The sequence below is a fragment of the Chiloscyllium plagiosum genome, chromosome 1, assembly GCF_004010195.1.
Source record: "Chiloscyllium plagiosum isolate BGI_BamShark_2017 chromosome 1, ASM401019v2, whole genome shotgun sequence".
NCBI classification, from domain to species: Eukaryota; Metazoa; Chordata; class Chondrichthyes; order Orectolobiformes; family Hemiscylliidae; genus Chiloscyllium; species Chiloscyllium plagiosum.
Genome location: NC_057710.1, coordinates 113216667 through 113239529, shown reverse-complemented (window position 1 = coordinate 113239529; position 22863 = coordinate 113216667). Strand labels below are relative to the sequence as shown.

The 22863-nt window shown below is 40.0% G+C and overlaps 1 protein-coding gene across 1 annotated transcript in view; it reads left to right on the top strand.

The window, feature by feature from the left end:
* Positions 1-22863, top strand: part of haspin (histone H3 associated protein kinase) — a 66830-nt gene that overhangs the window by 9124 nt on the left and 34843 nt on the right. The window contains exons 2-4 of the mRNA XM_043694296.1: positions 2038-2262; positions 11213-11339; positions 18415-19833. Coding sequence (XP_043550231.1) covers positions 2038-2262; positions 11213-11339; positions 18415-19833 — 1771 coding nt within the window. The remainder of the gene's footprint in view (positions 1-2037; positions 2263-11212; positions 11340-18414; positions 19834-22863) is intronic.

The window sequence follows — 22863 nt, the reverse complement described above, 5'->3', positions numbered from 1 at the left end:
AATAGGACATTTCTTTGACCTGATCCCATGAGACTAGTTGAGGTCTGGAGTCTATGGTGAAGTCTCTCAGGGCAACTCCCTCTGGACTGTTTAACACTGTCACTACCTCTGCTGGGTCTGTCTTGCCAGTGGGACAGAACATAACATATCCAGTGATGGTCTTGTCTTGGATTTTGTGTGTAAGGTATGATTGGGTCAGGCTGAATAACAAGACAGTCTTCCCAATTTTGGCACTAGCCTGCACATCTTAGGAAGGAAAACTTTTGCAGTGATGATAGGGTTGAGTTTGCCATTGTTGCTAGTTCCTAGGTTGATGCCATGTTGTCCATCCAGTTTCAATGTTTTTCTTTAGACTTTTTAGTGGTTTGATATGAATGCGTGGCAGCCTTGCTAGGCCCTTTCAGAGGACAGTTAATCGTCGACGACATTGCTTTGGGTCGAGAGTCGCATATAGCCAGACCAGTTAAGGATGACAGATTTCCTTTCCTAACAGATATTAGTGAACCAGATGGGTTTTTAAAAACAATTGACAATAAAACCATGAATCATCATTAAAGCTTTTAGTAGTGCTTGTAGTTGAATTCAACAGTCAGATTAACTTTTCCAAGTAAGTGTTGATGAAAATGTTCACAAGCAAATACGGTTGTCAAGCTGTCTTTCTCAACCTGTGTAGTGCCCTTCAACCTGTGTTTACCCCTTCAACGCAAGTGCAGTTGGTTGACCCTACTGCATAACGGTTGCTTGAAATCAGATCTCTAGCTTCGTACCATAAAGTGACTTCAATACTTGTGTTCTAGTTCTTCACTGGTGCTGCAGTTACTAGTTGCCTTATTATGGTTTTGATTTTAATTTTGATTTGAAATTTTCAGCTGCCACCATACTCTGAAGACTAGTCAGTGATGCTGAACTCAAGTAGAATATTTCGTGTAAAATTAGGAATTGTAAGAAACAAACTGAGAGCATAATGTTTCTACAACTATGATGGGGACACACTGTTTAATTGACAGTAATAATATTAGAATTTAACTTTAGTTCTAGCTTCACATTTAGGATATTATGGTAGATTATGTTGTTCAGAATACCCACTTAATAAATTGAAATTTTTGACACAGAAAGAGGCCAACGTGCAGAGCTAAATAAAAAAACCGAAAGAACTATGGATGCTGTAAATCAGAAACAAAAACAAAAGTTGCTGGAAAAGCTCGGGACATCTGACATAATTTGTGAAGAGAAATCAGAGTCAACATTTTGGGTCCAGTGAGCCTTCCTCAGAAGCTCAGAGTTAAGTTCATCTGTCCCAAAATATTAACTCTGATTTCTCTTCACAAGTGCTGCCAGACCTGCTGAGCTTCTCCAGTAACTTTTGTTTTTGCAACATTTAGACCTTTTTTAAGTGTCATGTTTTAGTTTAGGCATACTTTGTTAGGCAGTTTGACCACAGCCAGTGAAGTATTGGAGAAGTTACAAAGCAGACATTTAGATCAGGTTTTAAAATAGTTTTGTGTATGGAGTTATTTTGTGAAATTTCAAGGGCTGGCGCAAATATTCTTTTTCAAACATGAAAATGCTGACAATTCATTTATTCTCAGCATGTTATGTATACAGTAGCGCCTCGACATACGGACGACCCCGTTCACAAACAAATTGGTTTACGAACAGGATTGTACGTAAAATTTTGCTTCAATGTCCGTACGAAATTCAAGGTATGAACGCAAAAAGCCCGTGTGCGACCACATGGTTTCATTGTTCTGCTTTGCTACACACTTGTTGAATGCGAAAGCTCTCGGGCCCTGCGTGATCTCATTCAGTTCATCTTTGGTGCGTGCGCTGTAAACAGCGTTCATTGCTACGTCCAAGCATTCTTATGCTATCCAAACAATGGGAAAAATTGATTCAGTTCGCGAACATTTCGGTTCGCGAACCGGGTCCCAGAATAGATTAAGTTCGTAAGTTGAGGCGCTACTGTACTTTCTCAAGAAATATTGATTTTTCAATTATAATACATCGTTTCAAATCTTATATTCTGATTTGTTTCAGGCAACAGAAAGCATCACTGAATGTTTCAAATGCAAAGTTGACAGCAAAGAAAAAGATTGGAAAACAACTTAAAAGCAAAAGTGTCGAGAGAAAACATTCTTATGCATTCAGAAGCCGAGGAATTTCACATGATAAAAACCAAAGCTCTTCTTCCACAGAAGATGAAAGTCAGGAAAACCGCATGTTTATGCAAGACAAAGAAAATCGTTTTGTTCCTGTAACTAGGTACATATTGTCAGCTTGTTTGTTCTCCAGTGCAAAAATGCCAAAGTTTGTCTGGGATGTTTGACAGAATTTCAATGGGAGTGTAGGTAACTAAGCATGTATATTATGTATTTTGAACAATTTCTGATATGATCTTTTAGCATATACATAGATCAAGAAATCTCAGACCAATTTTTCACACATTTATCTGTTGTTGTGTCAAAAAATATTGCTACCAGAACATGAAAGCAGTATGGCAGCATGTACATGTGAGGGGAGATAGCCAGTTTGGGTTCACCCAAGAGTGTGCTGTAGTATGCCATTCAATAACAGGTTTTAGGAAATTTGCATTTTGACTGTGACTTATCCATCTATTTAAATAACTTTCAGTTGGGTACCACTGGTGGACACAATTGTATGCCAGCTCTGCCAAAAGAGGGCAATCTCTAACCTGATTATTATAGCAGAGGATAGCATTCACATGAGATTAGCAAAAATATCAGGCAAACTTTTATCTTCATAAATTCATTGCAGTCTGCTATTGAGAAAGATTACCATACAACTGAATTTGTTTTAGTTCTTTTGCATGACTAAAAATTATAGACGATATAAAAAAAAACACCTGTGAATAACTGCTGGTGTAGAATTAGAATATGTACAATTCAGGTAATGGCTTGAATTTGAAATCTTCATCTCCTGGGTTCAAATAAATTTTTGAATTCCTCACAATGCTGCCAAGGCTTATTAAATAATTTGGAATGATTAGAAAATATTTAAAATTTCATCCTAATTGCATGTTAGTATCTGTTAATTCAGAATCTAATTTCCGCAGAAGTCATAACAGTCATAGAACATTGCACATCTAGCTACGAGCAATGATAGCCAAATAGAAGAAGACCTTTTTGTGCACCAGGGCACTTTTCACAGATCTAAAACTTTATGTTTGATAACTTGATGCAAAGAATATTTTTCCAGTTTTATTTTTCATTCCGGTACGAGAAAGCAGGGCTAACATCCATGAATATCCATTGGGTGGGGCAGGAGGCAAAACTCTTTCAAAAGAATGGAAAAAATACCTGGACATTCAGGAAAAAAAAAGAAATATATTTTGCTTCTGTGGCTTCAATAAAACTTCTTAATAGCTTCACCTTTACATTTTAAGATAAAAGGTTTATGGGAATGCTGCTGTTTACTAAATCTAGACTGAATAGCTCTTGGGTATCCTATTACATGTCTGAATTCAACAAAATATTGCTGGAAAAATGATTTTTCCTTCTTAATTACTTGGGTTGGAATGGAGGTATGATGGATATTATGGTCTTTAAATTATTTCTTGTATGATTTTAGGTGGTTTGAATTTGGATTGCACTATCTGTTTGGGTAGTGTAAATTGATTCAATAGTAGCATTTGGAAATTGAATGAACACATTGGAGGTAAAGGTTGCAGGATGTGGGAAAGAGCAAGGTTCAGTACTAACTAGATTATTCTTCAATACAGCTAGCCCAGACTTATCAAGATCAGAAGAAATAGGAACTGGAGAAGGCCATTTGGCCCCTCATGTTGAATGACAGGGCAGACATGATCATGGCTGGTCTGCTATAGGCCTGAACTCCTTTATCATGCTCATCATAGTCCTCAACTCCCTGAAAGCTATCTACCACCTTGAAATACATTTAGTGATCTAACCTCCACAGCTTTCTGGGGTAGAGAATTTCGGATGCTCACTACCTTTAGAGAGCAAATTCAGCGCCTTAGTTTTAAATGAATGTCTCTTTATCCTGTAGCTCTATGGCCTAGTTTGAGATTGCCTCATTAGTGGAAACATCTTAATATCTATCCTGTCAAGTCCACTCAAAGTCTTGAATGTCACAGAGTCATAGAGATGTACAGCATGGAAACAGACCCTTCGGTGCCTGCCGACCAGATATCCCAACCTAATCTAGTCCCACCTGCCAGCACCCAGCCCATATTTCTCCAAACCCTTCCTATTCATATACCCATCCAAATGCCTCTTAAATGTTGCAATTGTACGAGCCTCCACCACTTCCTCTGGCAGCTCATTCCATACACGTACCACCCTCTCTGTGAAAAAGTTGCCCCGTAGGACTCTTTCTTTTATATCTTTCCCCTCTCGCCCTAAATCTATGCCCTCTAGTTCTGGACTCCCCCACCCCAGGGAAAAGACTTTGCCTATTTACCCTATCCATGCCCCTCGTAATTTTGTAAACCTCTATGAGGTCACCCCTCAGCCTCCTGCACTCCAGGGAAAACAGCCCTAGCCTGTTCAGCCTCTCCCTATAGCACAAATCCTTCAACCCTGGTAACATCCTTGTAAATATTTTCTGAACCCTTTCAAGTTTCACAACATTTTTCCGATAGGAAGGAGACCAGAATTGTACGCAATATTCAAACAGAATATAAAATTTGCTCCCAATTTTTTTTTTTAGGAAATCAGTGACGTTTTGTAAACGCACATACAAGATCCATCATTCTGTTTAAGGCAGCAGAATTCTCTTGTAGTGCTGTAATTACGATGTGCATTGACCCATTGCAGTATCGTTCTTCAAATCCCATCAGCCAGCCTTACCTTCATAACAGACATGCTGATTCTGGAACCTTGTTCGTCTTTAAGACTTTATGTGCCTCCTGTGCTCCTCCTTTTCCACGTTCACTCTCTAACCCACCGCAGCTACATCACACCATGAATGGAGCTGCCAAGCACATTCTTGAAGACCTCTTGAAGCCTCTTGAAGACCCTCCCTCACCTATCCGATCCTTCTTTCAGGTGTATATTAAAATTGTTCTCTTCAGTCAATGTTTTCATCCTGCGGACTGTATTTTGTTTTGAGTATCCGTTCTTCTGAATACGTTGTATAGGTGGTTCTCCTCTGTTTTCCGAAGTTCGTCTGTGCTGCAGTGTGTGGTGGCTCGTGGAATACAAAAAAATACAGTCTGCAGATTCCTCAGGAACAAACCACGACAATCAGACCAAACACAGCCAGAAACCCTAACCACCTTACCATACATCAAAGAAGTTTCAGAAATGACAGCCAGAATGCTAAGACCCCTCGGAATCCTGGTAGCACACTAACACACCAACACTCTCAAACAAACTCTAACAAACTTAAAAGACCCAGTACAACCCATGGACAAAACCAACATCATCTACAAAATTCCATGCAAGGACTGCCAGAAACACTACGTAGGACAAACAGGAAGAAGGTTTGCCACCAGGATACACAAACACCAGCTAGCCACAAAAAGACACGACCCTCTCTCCCTCATAGCCCTACACACGGATAAAAAAGCACCAATTCGACTGGGACAGGCTGAGCAAAGACATGCCAGAGAAATCCTAGAGGCCTGGCACTCCAACCACAAACGCCATAAACAACTACATAGATCAAGATACCATATATCAACCCCTCAGGAGACGAACAGGAAATGACATCACCACAAACCCCAGGAACCCCATCCAAGGCAAACATATAAATAGAAAGCAGGGGACAACAGCTTCGCTTCACTTGGAGGTCGCCACTAATGATGTTACCTAACCAGGTAAAGAAACGTCTGGATATCAAATCTACAGCTCTGCGAGCAAACCTACACCCTAAACCTCAACCTGAGCTGCAAACCTTCACAAACCTTGCAGCTGATAATTTCCATGAAAAAAGAACAAGTACAACATGACAAACTTTTAAAGTGAAGAGTGTGAGATTTCGAGAGAATTTGAGGGTTGTTTTCATCCAGAAGATTTTGGGGTCTGGAAGAAATTGCCTCAGAGGGGAGTTGTTATGGCACCATACACATTACAAATTACTTGGACGAGCAATTGAAGTGTCATAACATTCATGGCAACGAGCTCCGTGTGTGAAAGTGGGACTAATATGTGCGTGCTGTACTGCTGACAGGACAGAATCTACGCTTCTGCAACTGCATGATTGCAGAAGTTCGATCATAGAACAGATAACGTCAGGACGAGATATTTTATAAAATTTATTAACATGGGTGATATTAACAATGGTGAGAAGAACGAAATGTAAAGCTTCTAAAACTATATTTGTGGAAAAATTCAGAGTAAGCAAGCGCAGTATTCTTACTTAAATGTTAAAAAAAATCTAGAGAATGGATAACAGTGAAATGGCAGAGCAATGAAGCAACTACTTCAGTCTGTCTTCACAGAAGAAAACAAAACCCCCCAAAAACTTTAGCAATCGTAGAAAACCAAGTATGGTGAGAAATAAGGAGTACAATAAAATTAGTAAATAAACTGATTGGGGGGGAATTATTGCGGTTGAAATTATTGGGCATAAGTAAAGTCTACAGAGAATTATGACACCGGAAATCTGATTGACAAACCAACTGTTAAGTGAATTATGCAGAATCAATGGGCGCAATGTAACTGAATTTTCAGGATGCGTTTTCATCAAGTCCCAATCCCTGTGTGCAACATAAAACGTTGTGCGATAGGGGCTAATGTATGCACAGGGTTTTAGAACGGCGGAGCTGGCAGTAAACGGTGAGTACGAATAAATGTTTTTATTCAATTGAAGTGAAAGTCTAGTGGGATTCACTTGGACCCAGTTCATCAAAATGCATATCAACAATTTGAATGAGGGAATCCAATATAATAATTACAAGTCTACTGCTGGATTGTCAGGAGTGAAGAAGATGTTAAAATGATTCAAGGTGTTTGAGTTCAGTGAAGTGAATGAGCAAATAAGTGGCAGATGTAGAGCAATGTGGACTGATTTGACGTTGTGCAATTTGGGTGGAAAAATAGAATGCCATGTTATAGTATGAAAAGGGATTTTCTGGAAATTTTCATCAGTTAAGATGTTATGCCCTTCCTTGTTTCCTCATCACAGATCACGCAAGGCAATGGTATCAACACACAGAATCCAAAATTGAGCATGGCATTGCCATTCTGTTCAGGATACATAGCCCTGGTAAGTGGGAGCTGCAACGTTGATTGCAGTGAAAGCAACATTGCAGGTGTAGAACGCTGTTAGGAAGGCCAATGATATATTGACCATCATTTCAGAGGGGTTTGAGTTAGAGGAATAAGCATGTCCTTCTGCAATTGTGAGATCTCATTTTGACCATTTTGCAATATTGTGTACAGTTTTGGTCTTCGTACCTAATGAATGACAAACCTGGCATTGAGGGACTTCAGTGAAGGATGCCCAGACTGATTTCTGAGAGAATAGACTTTGGGTTCGAGCAGAGATTGTGTCGACTGAGCCCGTATTCTGGGACGTTTGAGGAAATGAATGTAGATTTCAGGTACAGATAAAACTGTGACCAAGCAAGATAGATTGGAACTAGGGACTATACTTCCTCTGGCTCTGACGTCTAACACAAGGGGCTGCAGTGCGTGCTACAAGCATTGAGATGAGAATAAATGCTGAACGCAGAGACAAGTGAACATGGGGAATTCTCTACTGTGGAAGCAAAGGCATTGGAAATAAGTAAGGATTTCTATGCTTTTAAGACGAGGAAAGAGCAGGACTATGGTGTGGACCCTGAAGATCAGCTATCATTACGCTCAATAGGAAGTAAAGTTAACAGACCGAACGGGCTACTGCAGTTCCTGTTGTATACTTTTTAAATGATCAATCGAATGAAATAATGTATTCATTGCGTGTATAAAATGCTTTCGGCCATAAACTAGAATGGGTCTATCCTCAGTATGGTGAATAACCTCCTCCCTTTACGTTGTTTCTGTGTAGTTTGTGGGAAACCTCTGTAAATGCAGTCATAAGCTCTCACATAAGAGGAAGATCAGAAGAGGCCTCTGCAGAGTGGTCAGGACTATGTTTCCCATTCCCGTTTTCGATACTGTAGCTGGTGCCACATGTTAGACACAATTTTATCCTTTAAGTCCTCGGAGCAGTTTCAAGTAATTGCGTGTCTTGCTTGGCCATCTCATAAAACATTGAGGAGTTTATCACATGTCTGTGCATCTGGGGTCACCTTTAGGTCAGATTAAGAAACCAGAACGAAGGACCCGGTACCTAGCATGAGCAAAACCAATGTAGTGTACAAAATCCCATGCAAGGACTGCACAAAACACTACATAGGACAAACAGGAAGACAGCTAACGATCTGCATCCATGAACACCAGCTAGCCACAAAATGACATGACCAGCTATCCTTAGTAGCCACACACTCAGATGACAAGCAACATGAGTTCGACTGGGACAACACTACTATTATAAGACAAGCCAAGCAGAGAACAGCCAGGGAATTCCTACAGGCATGGCACTCATCCACAGATTCAATCAATAAGCACATCGACCTGGACCCAATATACCGACCACTGCAGCGGACAGCTGGAACTGACAACCGGAAGTGGCAGATTCAAACCACTATAAATGCCAGAGGAAAGATCACAGAAGCGCTTCACAGGAGGCACCCAAGCACTGAGGATGTCCCCTAGACAGGGGACAAAACGTCTCAACACACATTCCCAGCTTGGCGAACAGAACCACAACAACGAGCACCCGAGCTACAAATCTTCTCACAGACTTTGAGCCAGAAACCTGGCTGTTTGTGCTATGTTCCCCTGAGAATCCATCACCCCCCCTACATTTTCCAAAATAGCATACCTGTTTGAAATGGGTATATCCACAAAAGATCCTGCACTAGCTGCCTACCTCTCTTTACCTTTCCTTTACCATCTATGTGACTGTATCTGAGACTTACCCCCTTCCTATAACTGCCATCCATCACATACTGTTGCTGTTGCGAATTCCTCATTGCTTCCAACCGATCCATTCGATCTGATAAAATTCGCAGCCAACAGCATTTATGGCAGATATAATCTGCAGTAACCCTTAACTCTCTTTAAACTCCCACATCTGACCAGATGTACATATCACTCTATTAAAGGCCATTTTTTGCTTCTTCACAATCTACAGATCCAGAAAATAACACCGTCTTATTCCTTTACAACCACTGCCCCAGGTTAAATTAATAGTTATGGCTTATATTTTAAGTTTAATCAAGAGACATATCTCCAAAAACATATAATCAAGAAAGAACCCACTCTACTCACTACTGCAGATTCTCTGTAGGCCACACTTAAAACAATGATTAACTTATCTGATTCTGTGCTATGAACTTCGTCTAACAGTTCCTCCAAGATAAGTTGTGAATTTCATGTTTGTTAATTTTCCCAGATGCACTTCGATGTCCAGCGATACATGGGTTCAAACAGCAAAGTTTAAACTGTGCAGGTTCTATCTCCCTCCTGCAATGACTTCACCATGTGCTTCCTTTGTCTGTACTTCTTTTTTAAACTGCTGTTGTTTTGACTTTTTTTCCAAAGTTCCAAACGAATTGCAACAGCATATAAAACAGTAATTGCTGCTCCTGGAATTCAAGGAAATCACCTCCAGCACCTAAAGTACCTCAAAAAAAGGAGCATCTGTTACAGCCAGAAATTTTTCCCATCCTCCATCTTGGATTACCCAAAATGCTTCAATAAGGTCATTTTTCTAAGCTCGAGTGAATAAAGGCCTGACCTGTTCAATCTTTGTTGATAAGTTAACCCCTTCACTTCAAGAATCAGCCCAGTGAATCTCTTTTGAACTGCTTCCTGTGTCAGTATAGCCGTTATTAAACATGGGCATCAAAACTGTATGCAATATTCCAGCTATGGCTTCACCCACACACTGTATTGTTATATCAAGACTTCCCTGCTTTTAAAATCCAATCCATGACCAATGAAGGCCAAATCTCCTTTTGATTTCTTATTTACTTTCTGCACCTGCCTGCTAACATTGTATGTTATGCACAAGGACACCTAGATCCCTTTGTGCTGCAGCTTTTTTGGAATCTCTCTCTATTTTAATAATAGTCTCCTTTTTGTTTCTTACTACCAAAAAGCACAAACTTGCACTTTCCTACACCAAACAACATCTGTCAAGTTCTTGCTCATTTGCTCAAGCTAACTATAGCCTTGCATGTTCCTTTCATCTTCATCACAAAATGTGCACTCTCCAAAATTTGTACTGTCAGCAAGTTTGGATACATTGCACACCAATTCCTCTTCAAGTAATCAATGCACAGCAAAATGTTTAATTAACTGGCACCTATGGGACTAGGAGTTTGCCGGTTGATCAAATATTCCAGTTGATTCAAGAGGTCCACATGATTACTTTAAGAACACATGCTAAATAATAGAAACGTAATGCAGGGGTATACACGCTACTGTTATACTTTATTTACAGCATAAATTTCCTAAATCATAATGCAATTTTGCCTTAAATAAAACTTAACAGTACAGAGCCTGATCTTTTTTTGTAGCTCCACTTTTTAATTTACCCACAAACTACTTATCGTTCCTAGTTTTTCCTAATCCTACCTATGTCATTATTCTCAAGTGGAGGAAACCAACCAAACAACCATATACACTCGAGGTTTCTATGTAGCCAAGAAGAGAGGTCCTGAATCTTGGTGCCTTCAGGGCTCTATTTTTGTTGCAGAGAATAACATTTATTCCTTTAGCTCTGCTGTCCCCATTACTGCTACATTTCTCTTCCACAACCCAAACACCACTTCCACCATCCCTACATATTACTCTAGACTAGGGTGCTGTTGTCGGCTTTTTGCAAGATAATTCTGATCCCTATACCTGGCTCACTCTTAGTCACATTGCCTGTGTCTGACCATAGAATTTGATGTAATTTACAAAGTGTGACTGCCTCCTGAAACACAATATTCAGGTTGATTGAGTTCCTGTGATGTCTTATTCCATGATTCTGTAATGTTTTCAAGTACAGATGGCTAAAAGCTCAAAAGGGACTTCATAGCAAATTTTTGATTTTTTAACAGAACAAATGATACTTCTGATAATATTTTGCTGCTGTATCTTAACATTTTGATGCCTATTAAAATCTCTCCTTTCCTTTTCTTCCTTCTACATATTTGTTGTGTGAATAAAAACAAATGCAAATAAATCAGAAATGGAATGGAAGAAATCGTAAAAGTATCTCCAAATCTAAAATATGTCACTTACCGGCGGAAACTGCGGAATTGCAAGACTGTGTCAAATCAAGATGTAAATACCCAGTTTCAAGTGAGAAAAAAGGTAAGATTACTTTTAAAACTAATTTTAGTAACCAATATCAAACTGATCTATTGAATTGAAGAACACTGCACCTGAGTTGCAGTAGATAAATATTACTAAATTCTGGAACAGAAACATTTTCGCTTTCAGCTTCTCAACTGATTGACAATGTTGCTATGATAATCTGTAATCCACAATTTGGCAAGATGATAATTTTATAAAATTTGTCACTGTCTTCTCCACTGACTATTAGTTAAAGTCATCAATTGGTGCAATTCTAACTTGAACACTGCAGAAAACAGTTTGCACATCACGAAGAGCTAGCTCAAAGCTGAATTGTCCTGGTTTTGGCCAATACTCTGAATTTTGTTTAGCTATCAAATAAAATGTTCTTTGAAAACAGGATATTTCTGGGAGTCTTTTTTTGGATTTTAATCACCTTGATCATAGGGTGGCACGGTGGCTCAGTGGTTAGCACTACTGCCTCACAGCACCAGGGTTCCAGGTTCAATTCCAGCCTTTGGTGACTGTCTGTGTGGAGTTTGCACAGTCTCCCTGTGTCTGTGTGGGTTTCCTCTGGGCGCTCCGGTTTCCTCCCACAGTCCAAAGATGTGTAGGTTGGGTGAATTGGCCATGCTATTTTGCTCATAGTGTTAAGCGCAGTAGTCAGAGGGTGTATGGGTTACTCTTCGGAGTTTTGGTGTGGACTGGTTGGGCTGAAGGGCCTGTTTCCACACTGTAGGGAATCTAATCTAATATAGACCCTGAATTTTGTGCATGAAAATAAATAAAAGGGAAGTTTGTTATCTTGTAATCTCATAAATATCTGAGTTAGTCCCTCCAAAACCAATATATCAGTAGAAACATATAGTGGTGCAGATAAAATGCTGTAATCCATGCAATTGAAATACAACACCTACCCCCTTGTAATTGGGCCTCTTTAAGATTAACATTATGTTGGCCTTGTTTGAGTTTATTTTGTATCTGCTGATTTTTAAATGATTTAGGGATGTGGATACCCAACACCTTTGGCTCTTGACAGTCTCGAGCTTCTCACCATTTGGTTAATATTCAGATTTGTTGTTCTTGAATTCTGTTTTGTGCTTGTCCACATGAACCTCCATCTGTTGTAGTATTGCTACTTCATGTGATCTTTTTCAGTTTGTTGATTGAGTGATGTGAATGGTGCTGAACATTGTGCAATCATCCATCATCATCCTCACCTTTGACCCTATCATTGACCAAGGACACTACCTTAAGAGACTGTGTGGTGCAGTGGTGGTGTCCGTACCTCTGGGCTTGGAGGCCAAGTTCAACTCCTACCTGCTCCAGCTGTATGTTATAACAATATCTCTGCACAGGTTGATTAGAAAATATCTACTATGAAAAATTCCTGCCATGATGTATTGTGGATAAGATGCTTGATCTCCAATAATCACAACCATCTTGCTTTTGAATGAGTGGAGAGTTTTGCCAGGGTTCCTTGATGCAGCATTTGTTGTTTTAAGTTTAAGTGCTGTTTGATACTACTGTTGAAACTTTCCATCTCTACTGGCAATTAAGAGTAGACTGATGAGGTGATTATTGGCCAAGTTCAATTTGTGGACATACCTGGGCTATTTTCCACATTGGAAGAAAGTGAGGACTGTAGGTACTGGAGAGTCAAAGTCAAAAAGGATGGCGTTGGAAAAGCACAGCAGGTTAGGCAGCATCCGAGGAGCAAGAATGCTTTGGGCATTCCTGATGAAGGGCTTATACCCAAAACGTCGACTCTCCTCCTTGGTTGCTGCCTGACCTGCTGTACTTTTCCAGCACCACACTTATCGATTCAATTTTCCACAATGCCTGGGACAGGATGGTCATATTGGTAAACCTATCCTGCCAGTGGATTTATAAGATTTTGTAAAGGCTGTGCTGGTGATAAGTCTTCAGGGATTTGAAGTATCTGCTGTACATCGTCCATGTTTCTAATGCATACGGGAGGGTGGGAACCAAGGCTGCACTGTTGGGTTTGGGATCTCAGACTTCTAAAACCCTGTTCTTCAGGAATCCAAAGTCTGCATTAGCGTATTGGAGTCATGTTGGATTTCATTGTCAATGCCTCCTCACACCAAGCGGACACTCCCAAAGTAAGGGGAATAATCAATGCTATCCAGGAATTTGGAGGGCTCCATATTTGTGTTCTGATACAAGACTCCCTAAATCAGTGCATTACCCTGAGCTTTGTAATGGTAAACTTCCACCAGGAGGGCAGAGGAAGCACTACAAGGACAACCGGAAAGTCTCCCTAAACAAATGCAGCTGCTCCAATGACATATGGGAGTTCCTTGCCCTAGAATGCCCAAGCTAGAGAATAACAAGCATCCATGAAAGTGCTAACCACTTAGAATGTTACCGAGTGAAACATGTGAAGGCCAAGCACAAGCAGCAGAAAGAGCATGCCGAATCCAGAGTATCCTACTCACCCACCTCATCAAACACTATCTAGTCCAACTTTTTGCAGTCTGCAGCTCCAGGATTGGACTATTTAGAATCTAACCTTTGGAGTGGGAGCAAATCATCCTCAGTCCTGAGGGACAACCAAAGAAGTGTACTGAAGCAGCTTGATTAGTAACATGGCTAGTTCTGGAGCACAAGTCTTTAGTACTATTGCTAGAATGTTGTCAGGGTAATTACCATTTGCAATATCCAGTGAATTTAGCCTTTTATTTTAATCATGTGGAGTGAACTAAATTGATTGAAGACCGGGATATTTTATGATGCTGGCAACCTCCAGAGGAAGCTTTAAGGGGCCACTGGGCTTTTCTGGTTGAAGTTGCTTACGAATGCTTTGGCCTTGTCATTTATACTAATGTCTAGATTAGAGTGGTGCTGGAAAAGCACAGCAGGTCAGGCAGCATCCGAGGACCTGAGGAAGGGCTTTTGCCCGAAACGTCGATTTTCCTGCTCCTCGATGATGCCTGACCTGCTGTGCTTTTCCAGCCCCACTCTAATTTAGACTTTGGTTTCCAGCATCTGCAGTCCTTGTTTTTACCCATTTATACTAATGTACTTGGCACATCCTCATTGAGGATGGGGTTATTTGTGAAATGTCCTCCTGTAGTTAATTGTTCAATTATCCACCACCATTATGACTGATGTGGCCTATGGAGCTGGATGTAGCCTACAGAGCTTAGATCTGCTCCTCTGTTTGTAGGTCAGCTGTTTATCACTTGCTGCCTCTATTGCTTGGCATAGAAGTAGTCCTGTGTTGTAACTTCAGGCTGCCGCTTAATTTCTTTCTTGGTTATGTCTGCTGCTGTTTTGGTCTGCTCTTCTAAGCTCTTTGCCATCATCCTAGCTTGGCGGTATAGTGGAGTGCCTGAAATTCAGCCCATGTGGTTACAGATTTTGGTTAAATGCAATTCAGCTATTGCTTGTTCACAATACCTCATAGTTGACCAGTCTTGAATTTCAGGATTAGCTCAAAAATCAATCCCTTTTCAAAACTATTTCAGAGCTAGACAATAAATGGAGAATATCCTCATGTGACTTCACCTCTGCAAGGACTATGCGGTGGTTACTCCAACTGATACTGTTGTGAACAGATACATCTGGTACATGTAGATAAATGTAAATGAGGTAAAGCATGGATTTCCCTCTTGGTTTCCTCATCAGTTGTCACAGGCCCATTCTACAGCTATGGATTTTAGCACTTCGCCATCTTGGTCAGTAGTGGTCCCCACCCAGTACAGAGGAGCCTCGATTATCTGAAGAACAGGGGAAGGGAGTATTTTGTTCAGTTAATCGAATGCTGGATAATGGATGCCAGATAACATAGTTAGTCACACGTTGGGACCTTGTGATCTTGTTTGGATCTTCCGAAATTTGGTTAATTGATTGCCGAATAATCAAGGTTCCTCTATATACATTTTGGGCCCTTGCCACCTACAAAGCAGGCTTTAATGCATTACACTTTTCTAGGATATGATCCAAGTAAATGAGTAAGAATCTTTTGAAGTCTCCAACTTCCTAACTCAAATTTGTTCGGAGGTTTCCAGATGCTGGATAATTGCCCATCAGAAACTTAAACTTCTGATGGCAATTACCTCATAGTCAATATACTGAGACTTCCAAGGTGTCCTGACATGCTCCTTTTAGTGTACAACCGGTCTTAGAATGTCTGCAGGGTAGGAGGATGTTGGCTGATTCAGATGGTAATCAGCAGCATTCCTTGCTCTTATTTGACTTTGGACCTTTTGAGTCAATGTTGAGAATTCACAATATAACCCCCTCCTGACTGTAAACTGCTGTGCCACTCCTCTGGAAGGACTCTGGATTAGCTATTTATCCCATTGTGATTTATTGTAACAGTGAATTTCAGATTATATGTCTAGTTGAATTCCTTTTATCATACATTATAGCAGTTAGATGCCTTGGTAGACATTTGTCAGCAACATGTAGGTCAGACCAGGTGATATAGCTTTTCCTTCCCTAAAGAATATTGGTGAATCAGATTGATTTTTGAGTTGACCCTCCCTGTGGGGAGAGGTGATGGCCTGGTGGTATTCTTATTGGACTGTTAATTCAGAGACCCAGGTAATGTTCTGGGGACCCAGTTTCAAATCCTACAACGGCAGATGGTCGAATTTGAATTAAATAAAAATCTGGAATTAAGAGTGTAATAATGACCAGTGATCCATTGTAGATTGTCAGAAAAAACCCATCTGGTTCCCTGATGTCCTTCAGGGAAGAAAATTGCCATCCTTACCTGATCTGGTCTATATGTGAATCCAGGCCCATAGCAATGTGTTTGACTCTTAACTGCCCTTTTGGCAATTAAGGATGAGTAATAAATGTTGGCCTAGCTAACGATGTTGTCGTCCCATGAATGAATTTAAAAAAAAGAAAATTCAACTTGTTTTTAATTCGGAATTTTCACTATCTGCCTTGGAGGCATTCAAACACATGTCACAGACCATTTCTGTGACATGCCGGTCCAGTGAGCCAATATCGCAATGCCACTACCTTCTATATGTGACAGTTGGTATTCCTTTGCAAATTGCTCTCATAATCACAACATTCTGCTCTTCCTACATTTTTATTTTTTGTTGCGCTTACAGTGTAAAGCTTTAAGAAACTATCGAAACAAAAGAAGAACATACAATTCTTAATGGCATACTATGACACCGTGTGGAGAAATTATCTGTTGAGCATGTTCACATGCTTACAATTTAACATTTTCAATTCACATAGTCCATGCCAACCAGATATCTGAAATTAATTTAGTCCAATTTGCCAGCATTTGGCCCATATCCCTCTAACTCATTCCTATCCATGTAACCATACAGATTCCTTTTAAATTTTGTAATTGGGTCAGCCTCCCCCGCTTCCTTTGGTTGTAGACACGCACCAACCTCTCTGTAAAAAAGCATGCTAGGCATTAACAGTTGATCTGCTTCAAGTGCGGAAATGAATTCGCTCAGTCAACCCACCTGGTCAGGTGCCAGCAAGGTTACATTGATGAGAGACCTTTTGAATGCTGATATTAAAGGGAATGCAATTTTTTTGGTTGCTTTTATGATTTATCACAAAATAAACATAAGTTGGAGGATTGTTTGGAGTATAAATCATTATTGATTTTCAAATGTGGACATAGTTTCTCTTGTAAAGAGAAAGGCAGTTTAACACTGAATCAATGCACATTATTTTATTGACTCCACATTTGACTCATGGAGGATAAAATCAGCTCAACTTTTAAGCTGCATTCTTATTTGAATTAACCTTGTATGATGCCAAATTTGGGTTCTGCCAGGATTACTTTGCTTCTCCCCTCATTACAGCCTTGATTCAAACAGATGAGCTGAATTCCAGAGGTGAGACGAATGACGGCTCTTGACATCAAGGCTGCGTTTGACCAAATATGGAGCTCCTGTAAAATTGCAATCCGGGAAGAATCTCTGTTGTTTGGCGTTATACCTGGTGCATAGAAAGATGGTTGTTGCTGTTTAAGTTCAGTAATCTTGGCTTCAGGATATCTCTATGAATTCCTCAAGGCCCAACCATCTGTAGCTGCTTTATCCATCATTTAAGTCAGAATTGGAGATGTTCACTGATGATTACACGATATTTAGTACCACTTGCGATGCCTCAGATACTGAAATAGTCCATGGCCAAATGCAACAAGACCTGGACAATATCCAGACCTGGACTGAAAAGTGGTAAGTAAATACTGGGTAATGACCACTTTCAAAAGAATCACTGCCCCATGACATTCATGACATTACCATCTCCCAATATTAACTGCATGGGAGTTACCAGAAAGTCAAATGGACTGGCCATACAAATGCAATGGCTAGAAGATCACATAAGAGGCTAAAAATACTACAGCATATAATTGAGATGGCTCCAAAGCCTGTCCACAAGTCACAAGCCAGGAGTGTGATGGAATAGTCTTCACCTGTTCCAGTTCCAACAATGCTGAAGAAGCTTGAAATCATCCAGAACAAAGGAGGCTGCTTGATTGACACCACATCCGTAAACATTCACTCTTTCCACCATTGATGCTCAGTTGCAGCAGTATGTACAATCAACATGATACATTTCAGAAATTTACGAAAGATCGTTAGACAGCACCTTCCAAACCCATGAACATTTCCATCCAGAAGGATGAAGTCTGCAGATTAATGGGAACATAACCACCACCTTCAAGTTTCATTCCAAGTCACTTAACATTGCAGATCTATTTATAGCACATGGACTGCAGCAGTTCCAGAAAGCAACTCACCACCACAACCTCAAAGACAACTAGGGATGGGCAATAAATGCTGGCCAGCCAGCCACATCCATATCTCGTGCATGAGTAAAATTTTTTTCAAAACCCAAAGGATGAGATCTTGAAATTTCATGTTTTGCTTTAACCTTTTTATTGACAACTAACATTTAGATGTAAAATGTAGTTTGAACAAAAGTTATTTTTGTTTTGTGGATAGTGCATAGATTTATTGGATAATGACTGCAACTTGAGACTCTATTCTAACTTGTGGACATTTAGATATATATGCATGTGTATATAAATCAGCATTGTTCTAATTGTGTCCTTTCACTTCTCCGTCAGGAATTACTCGGATCCCTAATAGAATCTTCAGAATCGTCGATCTCTTTTAGGAAACCAAAGAAGGCAGGCAGAAGTTCTTGCAAAGCTAAGAAGTTTTGTTGTAATTCCAGAGTGGTAAAGAAACTGGATAGATCCCCACTGCAGACTAGCACACCTTCTTGTACAAGGAAATCTAAAATCAAGGAACTATCGAGATGTGTCATTTCGTTCAACAGTGAAATTGAGAATGGCATATGGAAGAACAATGTTGAACCTTACATTGAGGGAAGTATTGACCACCCCAGTACAGTGGGAATTTGTTGCACCCAAAGTAGCAACACCTCGTGCAAGACATGTTCCTCTACAGAACACACACATCATTCAGAGTTTGTTGGATTGTCTACAAAGAAATTAGATGGAATTTGTAGTCTTGAAGTTTGTTGTAAACCTGTAGCCTCTATATCTTTGGAAGAAAATCTTGAGCATATGGATTCAGTAACATCACATTTATTTCAAACCCAGAAAGATGATTTCAGTCATACCTTGCACAGTACCTTCAATAATAGTGCAGAGTTGTTTTCTCATGTTATTGAAGAATCAGCTGGGTCTCCTCTGACTGGTTTAATTAATGGAGTGGATAATATGACAGCATTTGTCAAAAATTCTTCAGTGAAGGCAGAGTTGCTTAACTGTACATCAAATCATGACTTGTTAACTAAACAGGAACATACTGCAAAGAGTAACATTGTTTCGAATTTGGACTTGCAGCCTGTGGTACAATTAGATCACTTATCAGTTTTTAGGTATTTCCACAAAAGAAGGTCAGTGTCCTCTGTTGAAGATGACTCTTCCAAGGTGAGTTCATCAAAAAATCAGCAAGTTACTAATCATTTACATGAAAAGTTAACATCTCAAAAAAGTGGGAGGACATTTTTGAATTGGATGGCTCTTCAGCCTGATGTGGTGCTTAGTCCTCTTAAACTAAAGTTGCAATTACCAACGAAGAAATGTGTGAAAAATCCAGTAAAAAGAAGTCTATCTGATGGCTCTTTTAACAACGAATGTGAACACAATTTTCATCTGCTAGGAAAAAAGCGCAGACAAACAGATTGCATGACTTTAAAATCATCTTTGTCATCAATGTACTCAAATTCCCAAGAATGCAAGTCTGGTAAAGGGTGTACAGTTGAACCAGACTACTTCGAAAACCAACAAAATAGAAAAACTATTTTAATGAAAAATGGCTACTCCTTAAAAACAAAATGCCTTTCTGGACGAAGGAACCGAATCAGTGACAATGATTCCAGTATGTTTGGCAAACAGAGCAGCCTCTCTGGTTCAGCATTTCAAAAAAATATGGATCTTGCTTCAATCGCTGTAAAAAGTGTGAAAACATCCACAGTGGATTTATACAGGCATCCAGAATCTCAAACAACTAAGGTAAGGATTATACATTTAAATGTAGCAATGATGTCTTTGTGTCAACTTGACTCAATGCCACATTCTCCATGTCAGAAGTCCGATACTCTGGTGAGGTAAGATTGATGCAGGGAGGGGTTGTGCATTTCAACCTCCAGAATGGGATGTCAACTTCAAATCAATAAAGAAATTGTAAAACCTGACCCTACTCTGCTCCATCTCTCCTATCTACAGTTATGGAATGATTGACTCACCTGCATTTTGGAGATAGGTTTGCCAATGAAATATAATGAAACTGCTTGCCTGAAAAACACAAGAAATAGGATCAGGAGAAAATAATATAGTTCCTTTATCATTCAATAAGATCACAGCTGCTCTATATTGATATCACTTCCCTGATGGATCTCTATATATTTTGCTCAGCGTTATTGATTTAATTCTTGAATATACTCTAAACCTTGGGAATCTAAACTGGCTGGTGTAGAGTTTCAAAGATTCACAATACCTAAGTGAAGACGTTACTGCATTTCAAATGGCTGACTTTTTATCCTCATACCATAACTTCCAGCTCTCTGTCTCCAACTAGAGAAGACAGAATTTATCTTATCAGGCAGCCCTATGAAGGTATGCTACGTGTAACAAAAGCCTCTTACTTTCTAAACTTCAGAGCACATAGGGCTACTTTCTCCTCCTAAAACTTAACCAATTTATGAATCTAATGAACCATTTTGCACCCTCAGAAATGCAAGTATATCCTTCCTTGCATAAAACTGTGCAAAACACTTGCACCAAGATTCCAGAATTCAACATTACTTTGTGACTCTTATACTACAACCTGTCTTGCAATAAAGGCTAATATACTATCTGCGATAATAAGACTTTGGTACTATTACCAGCTAACTATACTACCATGTTTCCAGCACAGGTCTACAGGAATTCCTCAATGTAGATTTTCTAATTATCAAAGATGTAATTGGACATCTCTGGAGCACATAGGATTTAAATCCATGGATCCTGGCTAATTCTGAAATGTAGTGTCCTATGTCCAACCATCTTCAGCTGCTTCATCAATGACGTGTTCTCTCCACCTTAAGGTCGGAAGTGAGGATGTTCGCTGATGGTTTTATGATGATCAGCTCCATTTGCGATTCCTCCGATACTGAAGCAGATTCAGGCCAAATACAGCAAGGTAGAGACAATATTCAGACTTGGGCTGACAAGTGACAAGAAAGATTCCCACCACATATGCCAGGTGATTACCATCTCTGGCAACAGAGAAACCAACCATCACCCTTGATTTTCAATGGCATAACCATCACTGAATCCCCTATTATCAACATCCTAGGGGTTCCTATTGACCAGAAACTAGCCAAATGAATACAATGCTTACAAGACCAGGTAAGACACTAGTGACAGAATATGCTTGATTGGCACCACATCCACAAACATTCACTTCCTTAACCAGCAACAGGATGTCCCAAGATCCCCTGCAGTAATTCACCAAGACTTTTTAAAGCGCCTAGCCACTACCATTTAGGACAAGGGCAGCAGGAACACCACAATCTGTGTTTCAGTAACACACTCTGCAGCAAACGCAGCATTGGTTGCTGCAGAGGAAGACAGTGGCTGAGCTGGTCTGCAATTTACTGGCCTCTGTTTTCTCTGGGTTCTCTTCTAGACTAGCTGAACTTTCTCCTCTTTCTTTCCAATGCTTTCTAAACAGATGACCTCCAGAGGGCATGCATGTTGATCATTGCCTCTTAGTGTTTGTGCCAGTATCTTATTTCCAGATATTCTGTTAGTTGAGATATGGATGTCCAGGAGGTTGTGTGACTCCTCATTCGGTTCACTGTGGAGAACCTCTTGTAATCCTCTGGTAATAATCCATCTGGACATTGCAGATTTTGTTGGCCTAAAAATGAGTAAGAATGGAAATAGCATCCTCCAGGACCTCTTGAGTTGGTTGCCTTGTTTTCCCAAAAGATGCTGAAGAGTCATCTGCCACTGTAAAGTTGGATGGTCTATAAGATATGCTGTCTAGATCTTGCTGCAGTAAAGGAGTGCATCAAGGACATGGGGCTTGGTAGACTCAAGGTATGATCTCTTTCAGCTTGTTGTTAGCTGGACTGCACTCTCTAAATTCAGTTTGGACAGCAGAAGGTTTTGCAATTTGTCTGTCGATTTCAGCATCCAGTGACCAAATACTGGTGATTGAGGAGCCAAGGTAGATGAGGCTACAACCTTCAGGGGCACATTGTGAATTCTGATAGTCTAGGATTTTGTTGCAATTAGAATGACATTGGTCATCTTAATGCTGATGGTCAAACCAAAAGCTTTACAGGTAAGAGAGAGTCTGATCCTAGAGAAGGTGTTCCTAGATATGGATTATTAGTGCACTATTATCAGTGAAGAGCTGAGAACTTAGCACACTTTTGTCTTGGACTGTAGGCAGATAAGGCTGAAAAGCTGTCAAATCTTTGACTGTAAGTAGGCACTTTTCTATGAAATAAGGGCATGTGATGGTGGCTTAACAAATAAAGTGCCAATGTCGAGAGCTAAATGCAACTTTGTTGGAATCCCCTGAGGAATCTGAAAAGGGTCATAGATGACTTTATCCATTCATCATCATATCCTTAAAAGATGAGATCACACAACTGATTTTTTGGCTTAAATAAGCTGCCTTTGTTCATATGGTCGAATGCCTTAGTGAGATCAATGATAGCAATATTTAGTAGTTTTTTGTTCACAGATATTGTGCTCTCAGTTGCTGATCTCAGACGATCATAGCTCGCATTTTCTGGTCTCCAGGTAATCTTTAACAAGGTGTATTCTGAAAGGTGCACATCTGAGCTCCTCAGTTGTTCTGGTACACTGATTACAAGATAATTCCCATTGGAAATGTAAACTTCTGATGGGCAATTACCCAGCATCTGGAACCGTTAAAAAACAGATCGAACTCCAAACCTGGATAGTTAATTATGCAATGCTAGAGGATTCAAATTGCTCTAACAGCTATATATTAGTGATCCTAACACTGAAACCCCCCAACCA